This window comes from Ambystoma mexicanum, chromosome 10 (genome assembly GCF_040938575.1).
Source record: "Ambystoma mexicanum isolate Mex_15411 chromosome 10, UKY_AmexF1_1, whole genome shotgun sequence".
Taxonomy (NCBI): Eukaryota; Metazoa; Chordata; class Amphibia; order Caudata; family Ambystomatidae; genus Ambystoma; species Ambystoma mexicanum.
The window spans coordinates 1,600,645,389-1,600,653,829 of NC_090932.1; the positions used below are offsets into that span (position 1 = coordinate 1,600,645,389).

The 8,441-nt window shown below is 49.5% G+C and overlaps 1 protein-coding gene across 1 annotated transcript; it reads left to right on the forward strand.

Moving 5' to 3' along the window:
* Nucleotides 1-517: 517 nt before the first annotated feature.
* On the forward strand, nucleotides 518-1,369 carry LOC138493073 (trace amine-associated receptor 13c-like). The gene has a single exon (XM_069620296.1). It carries the CDS (start codon nucleotides 518-520, stop codon nucleotides 1,367-1,369), a length of 852 nt encoding a protein of 283 aa, XP_069476397.1.
* Nucleotides 1,370-8,441: the final 7,072 nt, after the last annotated feature.

Below are 8,441 nucleotides of genomic sequence, written 5' to 3' on the forward strand. Positions count from 1 at the left end.
CTACAGTGGGCCACTCAGTTTGTAAAGCAGGTAGCCTTCCTCTAAGCAGGCAGGGAAGTAAGATAGCTGGGCTTTGAAGTCATTCAAGCAGGGCAGCTAGACATAACTGTATGGCTCTCATTCGCACACCTGCGATCTGGAATCCTTCTAATGCTCCACAGACCCTGGCGGCATCAGGAGACCTCTGGAGCATAACTAAGCATGTCCTGTAATCAGGCAGCCATGTGCAATGTGCGTGCCTAACATCCCTACAGATGCTCTCGGGAGGATAGCTCAGCGGCAAGGCGCTCGCCTTGGAAGCAAGACGACACGGAGCACCACAGGTTCGATCCCCGGGTCCACGCTTAGAAACCTCTGGGTATTAAGCACGTTATAATTAACCTATCATATCATATCATGCTGCGCCACTGATTCCCACGCGGGCAACACAAGATATCTACAGCATGAGGGCTGGTGTACATATATATATATACACATATCCAAATGAGGTGGAAGCCAGGCTTCTGCAGAGGCAGAGATGGTGCCATTGGCCGTCACACCGGACAGTGTGGGCAACATCCTGCTGCTAGTCTTCCACTTCTGCCTGGCCACCACCATCATGGTGCTCAACCTTGGTGTGTTCCTCTGCCTTGCGCTGACCCGGTCATTCCGGAAGGAGAACCGGTACATTTACATGATGAGCACGTGCTTCAGCGACTTCTGCACGGGGGTAATGTGGTACTACGTGGGGCTCTTTGATGTCAAAGAGAGTTTCCCGGCGAGAAACGACACACGATTCTTCTCCGTGAACTTCTTGGGACTCTCCTATCTGGTCGTCATCGGGGCACAGGCAGATAGGTACCACGCGGTGATCTCCCCAGTCCGTTACCCGCAAAGAATGACCATATGCAAGACCGTTCTGGTGATCGCAGGCCTCTGGGCTCTTGCCTTTCTGACATTAGCTGTTCTGAACCTCTCCACCACCGCCGTCGCCATTCAGATTCAGGGCACGGTGACGTTGGTGATGAACTGTATCACCCTGGGCATCATGATAGGTTTGAACATTCGACTCTACCTGATCGCCAAGTACCAACTAGAGAGAGACCCCGCAACGCCAGAGAGGGAGGCCAAGCGCAGCTCTCTGTATCTGATCGTTGTGGTGGCGGCCACCTTCCTCCTCCTCTGGTCTCCGGTTTTCATGACCACAATTGTCTGTAACTTTGCCCCTCGCAAGTGCCTCTTTGGCGCCAATGAAGCAACCAATCCAGTGATAATTCTTCCCCTCGTTAATGCCGCTCTCACGCCGCTCTTGTACGTCCGAGGTTGCACCCCGCTGCGGCAGGTGGTTGCTTCTCGACTACTCTGCAAATGCTGCACACGGCAACGGTGAGTAATGCGGCCAAGTACTGGGAGTTTCTTTGCAAAACCAGGAGCAGCGGAAGTTAGGTTTGTGCTTAAGACATGTCCAGATGCACTGGACAGCTTTCAGGTCTAGCTCTTCTGCAGTGAAGGTCACAAGCCTGAGATTTCCCAGCACCATCTGGAAGGCCTATCAGCAGTGTGGCATTGGACAACACAGGAGGAAAGTTGCAGGTCCAATTCTGGGCATTGGGGCAACCATGGTGGAAAGATAGCATTGGGAAACTTTGGGGCAATAAGAAAGTGGAAATATATTTGGGCAATCCACACACACGACGCAGAGTACTAACCACTATGTGATCATGGCCATATATTGGGCCAATGTTGCATGGGCTCATAGCAAAGAGTCAATCTGGAAACTACTGGGGGCAATTCTATGACAATGAAGGTGGAATTGGGCTGCCTTGGAGTGAAATGGGCTTGGACAATTCTGGGGCAAAAGGATTGTGCAATGGGGAAATTCCAGCGCAGTGTGGCATGGGGTAATGCTGAAGCAATAAGAAAGTAGCATGGCATAGTGATGGGGAAGTGAACACATCTTAGGGCAACACAGGGGGAAATGGAAAAGTGCCAGGCAGCAACGTTATGGGGTAAAATGCAAAGGTACACAGATTCATAAAAAAGGGCACTTAGCTAGAGTTTGGTACAATCTATTTTTTTTATTGCTGTCGGTGTGTACCAATCACCATCACAACACAGGTGCCATTGACATAAGCCACACTGCAGGATCTGCAAGTAAATACGCATATTATTATGGAAAGAAGCACAGACCCTGCAAAGTGCAGTGATGGAGGATGAGGGTGGGGGATGGGGGAATCCTGTAAGACACGATCTCACACAGAGAGTAGGTCTCCCTGCCCTGCCCTCGCAAAAGATCGCCAAGTCCTATGCATTCTGTTATGTGTATAATACATTCCAAGCTCATATCTCTGGCAACACATGGCAGATTATTCACAAGTAATACCAACACATTGTATTGATTAACAAAAAGTATAAAATCATTTGACAATTTAAAAAATATATGCTGGAGAGCAAATACCACCCCAGTGCACATTTGTTTATAAGTGAATAAATAAGTGCCCGAAGGTTGGTATATAGGGGGTGAGCCAGTGTCTGATTTTGGATCCTGTGAGAGACTGTGAAATGCAGAGCATGTGCCCTTTGCATGGCGGTTCCTTCTGCAGGAAGCGCAAGGTGCCCAAATCTCTTGCCTAACCAGGCCAGACACTAGTGCAGCAATGCCGCATTAATGCGAGGCTTTGGGGGGTGGGTCATGTTAGCTGTGAAGCGGATTGGAAAAGGGGGTGTTAAAGGGATCTCTAACCCATGTTCCGATCTGCCTCATGTTCCTGCCTTCGTCAGGTGGAGTTTGGGAGTGGAGTGGGCACACTACGCCTGCCACCATTCCCCGCTCTGCCAGGCAAATGCAGCTTCCTCACCGCAGCATAGATTGTCATACTGTCGGCAATGCTGTGAATTCCCATGGAATCTGCCCAGAATGACCACACGGGCAGACCCAGAATCCAAGGTAAAGCCTTGCTTCCACAATTGGAAAGTTAGGGAGGCAGCGTAGTGGAAAATTAAAGAGCAAAGGCACTTTCGCCCATGTTTCACTCGTAAATGTTCTACAACTTGGTGTAAAAGATCAAATTGCACAGAGGCAGGAGTTTCGACAGGGTAGGGCCTGAGCTGGCAAGGCCCAACCAAAATCTTTACATGCCCACTCTGCAGCGTTGTGTGGGCATTTATAGATGTTAATGCCACTGCGGGGGACCCAACTACATTAGCTTCCGCCCCCCCCCATGTTAGACAATGCTGGCTATGTCCCTGCACAGGGGACATCTTTTGCACTTCTGCCAACGCAAGTGGCCAGCGTCGTGTAAGCTTTAATTGAATGTGTCTATCCCTGTGTTGGGAGCAGGGCTCAAGTCGAGGGTACACGCAGGGGACGGAGTCCACCCACTTTATTCAGAGGGTGGACTCAGTCCCCCCCTGGTAACAGAAAAACATTGGATGTCCTCTTTGTAATTATGCAGACCTCAGGGATCAAACCGCAGTCGGCAGGTTTAGTAGACCGGACACTTCACCACTGCTCTATATAACCTGATAAAAATGAACAAACAACTAAAGGTGAAATGTCTCATTTCGGTACTGCAACTCCCAGGGTAAATATTTGAATTGGTTCTCAGATTTTAAAACATGCACACCTTTTAATGTTTTCAAAAGCACTATTAGAAGAAAATATCCTGTATTGGTTTTATGTGAATGTTGATTTTATGAAAGGCAAATGCCATTTTCGTCCTGTTCAATTTGGGTGTTTATGAAAAGCCAATTTAATGAAACGTGCATATTTCACCTTGATATGCCAATTTCTGTCAACGTCACTTAACCATCGCGTTTGTTGATGAGTCCCCCCCCCCCCACTTAAATGTTGAGGACTTGACCCCTGGGTTGGGAGAAGCAAGGAAACAGACATGGAGCCCTCGTAGCCCTGGGGGTGCTGACCTGCGCAGTGCCCTCAAATGGAGGCGCCCTAGGCTGGCAGCGATTCTCGGGGAGGCATGGCATCAACGGAAAACTAAGGAGGCACCGACATACACATGAACTGGTACAAAAAAAGTAAAAGAGTGAATAGATTATCCACAAGTGAGCATTTATTTTACTTTGGAAGGTGCAGAAAAGTAGAGGTTGTGAAGAGCCATGATGATATAGCGAGGATGTACTAAAACCGCCAGAGGTGCAGGAAATGCAGAGGACGCATGGGAGCAATTGCACAACACGAGGCAATCTGCAGTGTATACATGTGGCCTTCTCTGCAGGTTGGCGTCAAGGATCCAGCCGCTCCCTCCTTCAAGCCTTTAGGAAGTGAGCAACCTTCCAGAGTAATCCTGTGCGGCCCGACCGAGATAGAGGTCCCCCCCCCCCGCCCCGCGCCTAGAGGGGGATTTCAATGGGCTCGGAGCGCTAGTCCTATCTTTATGTTCATGACCTGTTCCGGTTTTGAATTTTCCAACTCTGGGCACCTCAGAAGCAGCTGCGCGTGGAACGTGCGTGCTGCCTTGTGTTCTACCGTCCCCTGAAATAAAAAAAACGAGCCTTCTGAAGGTTTGTGGCATGCATCATTTATTTCATCGAGGACTCTTATTAATAAAGAATGTAGCTATGTCAGTATGCGGGCGGCTCGTGTTTGTGTACTTACAGAGCAGCTCACCAGACACACCGCTTGCTGTTTCCACCTCAGCCTCTGCTGTGACGCATTCCTCTCCCCCACGCGCCTCTGCCCAGGTGTTCTGACGTGCTACCTATGGCGGTATTGCGAGTAGGAGAGTATCTACCATGGCAAGAGTGTGTGTGTGGGCAGGTGGGTGGGGAGGTGGGGGGGGGGGGGGCAAACCATGTGAAAAGACCTGATTTGTTTTGTATTGTATGGCAGAACCCGACGTTGTCCCAATGTGTGTTCAAAGAAGGTAGCAAAACCTAACTAACCATCTTCCATAGTCAAGTCCTATGATTCCATGCATGCCAACATTCTGTGACCAAAAATCTGTAGGAATCCCAAAGTTTCAAAAATAGTAAATAGCATAATGAGGATATCCCATGAAATGATGTCACATGAACTTTGGCCTTCAGTCACCACAGGAAATGACCTGAAGTGACATATGGCCTTGAAGAGATCACAGGAAAGGACTGCCTGCTGTGGCCTATCCAAAAATCCTCCGGCCCATCATTAGAAAGAAATATACCAAATAAGTGAGCTGTGAGCAGTATGACCAGCTTCTTCCTCATTAACACATATTTTCCTCTTCAAACATACCCGGTGATAATCACGAGATGGCCAGACAGCAGCGAGCTGAAACACAAAATGCCCACTGAACAGCTATAAATCCTTCTATTTGAACAACTGCCTGCTGTGGAGGATTCGGTGTGAAAAGACAAGGGGATAACACTTCTGTACACCCGAAGGGAAGTGACGGCCGCAAGGACTCCCGCAAATGCAGCTTGTAAGGCAAGCCCCATATGAAGAAAAGTAATATAGAGAAAAATATATAACTGCTGACTGGCAACATGCAGCAGGTGCTGGGTGCCTCCCTCAGGCTCATGGCCACTTTCAACTAAAAGGTTGAAAGGCCCTGATGCCTTTCATGCCCATGACACATCAAATATTTCAAAAAGTTACTAATTAAACCTGCCTCACCCCAACGGAAGTGACAGCCGCAAGGGCTCCCACAAATACAGCTTGTAAGGCAAGCCCCATATGAACAAAAGTAATATAGAGATAAATATATTGTCAGGTTATGAGACAGCTAAATGGCAACATGGGGCAGTTGCTGGGACGGGGCTCCCTTAATCGCTGCTTGGCTTTTTAACAGTTGTTCTCATGTCCCCTCAGTGCCTCCTGCCCTCCTTTCATTTTTCTCATCCATCTGCCTGTTTTTTCTCACATCCCCTCAGTGCCTCCTGCCCTCCTTTCATCTTTCTCATCCATCTGCCTGTTTTTTCTCATGTCCCCTCAGTGTCTCCTGCCCTCCTTTCATTTTTCTCATCCATCTGCCTGTTTTTTCTCATGTCCCCTCAGTGTCTCCTGTCCTCCTTTCATCTTTCTCATCCATCTGCTGGTTTTTTCTCATGTCCCCTCAGTGCCTCCTGCCCTCCTTTCATCTTTCTCATCCATCTGCCTGTTTTTTCCCCTGTTCCCTCGGTGCCTCCTGCCCTCCTTTCATCTTTCTCATCCATCTACCGGTTTTTTCTCATGTCCCCTCGGTGTCTCCTGCCCTCCTTTCAACTTTCTCATCCATCTGCCTGTTTTTTCTCATGTCCCCTCAGTGCCTCCTGCCCTCCTTTCATCTTTCTCATCCATCTGCCTGTTTTCCCCTGTTCCCTCAGTACCTCCTGCATCCGTCGCATCTTTCTCATCCATCTGCCTGTTTTTCCCCTGTTCCCTCAGTACCTCCTGCATCCGTCGCATCTTTCTCATCCATCTGCCTGTTTTCCCCTGTTCCCTCAGTACCTCCTGCATCCGTCGCATCTTTCTCATCCATCTGCCTGTTTTCCCCTGTTCCCTCAGTACCTCCTGCATCCGTCGCATCTTTCTCATCCATCTGCCTGTTTTCCCCTGTTCCCTCAGTACCTCCTGCATCCGTCGCATCTTTCTCATCCATCTGCCTGTTTTCCCCTGTTCCCTCAGTACCTCCTGCATCCGTCGCATCTTTCTCATCCATCTGCCTGTTTTTCCCCTGTTCCCTCAGTACCTCCTGCATCCGTCGCATCTTTCTCATCCATCTGCCTGTTTTTCCCTGTTCCCTCAGTACCTCCTGCATCCGTCGCATCTTTCTCATCCATCTGCCTGTTTTCCCCTGTTCCCTCAGTACCTCCTGCATCCGTCGCATCTTTCTCATCCATCTGCCTGTTTTCCCCTGTTCCCTCAGTACCTCCTGCATCCGTCGCATCTTTCTCATCCATCTGCCTGTTTTCCCCTGTTCCCTCAGTACCTCCTGCATCCGTCGCATCTTTCTCATCCATCTGCCTGTTTTTTCTCATGTCCCCTCAGTGCCTCCTGCCCTCCTTTCATCTTTCTCATCCATCTGCCTGTTTTTCCCCTGTTCCCTCAGTACCTCCTGCATCCGTCGCATCTTTCTCATCCATCTGCCTGTTTTCCCCTGTTCCCTCAGTACCTCCTGCATCCGTCGCATCTTTCTCATCCATCTGCCTGTTTTCCCCTGTTCCCTCAGCACCTCCTGCATCCGTCGCATCTTTCTCATCCATCTGCCTGTTTTTCCCCTGTTCCCTCAGTACCTCCTGCATGCGTCGCATCTTTCTCATCCACCTGCCTGTTTCCTCCCCCCTACAGCCTCTTTGATCCTTTCATTTTTCCCATCACTTTGCTTAACTTCCGGATTTCTTCTCTCCCCCCTCTCTTGAGGCTTCTCTTGTACAAGCACTTGCTCATTGACCCCCTGCTTACCTCGCTCACCCCTACTCTCCGTCTCCCCCATTTCTCCTTACCTGCCGCCCCAGATCTCGTTGCGCTGCTCTTTCAGTCAAGCTTTTACTTCTAAGTTTCAATCTACGTCATGGAGCTAATGGGTCTGTGTCGGGCCCCGGAGGGAAGGCAGCACTGACATGATTCTACCCCTTGCCCCCAGATGACAGGACACTGGGCTTTCGGACATGGCCCCCTACCCAAAAGCCTTGCTATTCAAGCGTCCAGGCGCCTCCATTCATGAAGTTGCTTCTGCACAAGTGTGGGGCATTCTTGCACTAACCCAAGTCTTTTTTTCCAACTCTAGGTCAGAAGCCAAATCACATTATTGAGAGCTAGTCACGAGAGGCTGTTGGCTCGAAAACATCAATAGGGAAAAGCAGCCTAACGTGTGTGTGAGCAATTGTTCCACAAGAGCTGAAACACATTTACTGCAGAGTGTGTGGCTTTTTCCCTTTTTCAGTGCCTCCGGAGCCTGACTGCACATGGTCATTTTCACAGTGCTATCCTTTGATCTGCCACCCTCATTTTTGCCTGAACACTCACAAAGTAATAATTTACAAATGTTACCTGCAGAAATTTGGGAGAAGACGGGTTTGCAACTAGCAGTTGTATATTTGCAGCTCAGCAGAGACCGAGACCAGCGAAGAATTTCTAGTGAGAGACGCCAGCTCGAAGCTCACAGCACGACGATGAGGCAGAGAGCAGCCTCTGCCCAGAGAATGTCACGGGATGCCAATGGCAGGCGTTTCACGCTGACAGTGACTGCCTGGACTACGGGGTGCACAGGGCAGTGTAGAGTGTCTCTTTCACGCTGGCCAGGCACGCAATGATCAATCAGAATGATGGGCCATTAACACGCCCACCAGAGGATGCTGATCATGCTGTGCCGGGCCTCAGTCACCCAGGCCAAAAAAATATATAAAAAAAAAGAATCAGTATTTGTTGCCACTTAATCGGTAGGCGGTAGGACTGCTTAAAAAGTGGTATCCTACTGCCTAAATCGGTAGGGTTGGCAAGTATGTGATGCCAGTACGGTCCAGCCTGCGACTCTCCATATATT

Excerpts from the sequence above, each read along its gene's own strand:
- LOC138493073 (XM_069620296.1), top strand. The coding sequence starts at position 518 with ATGGTGCCATTGGCCGTCACACCGGACAGTGTGGGCAACATCCTGCTG.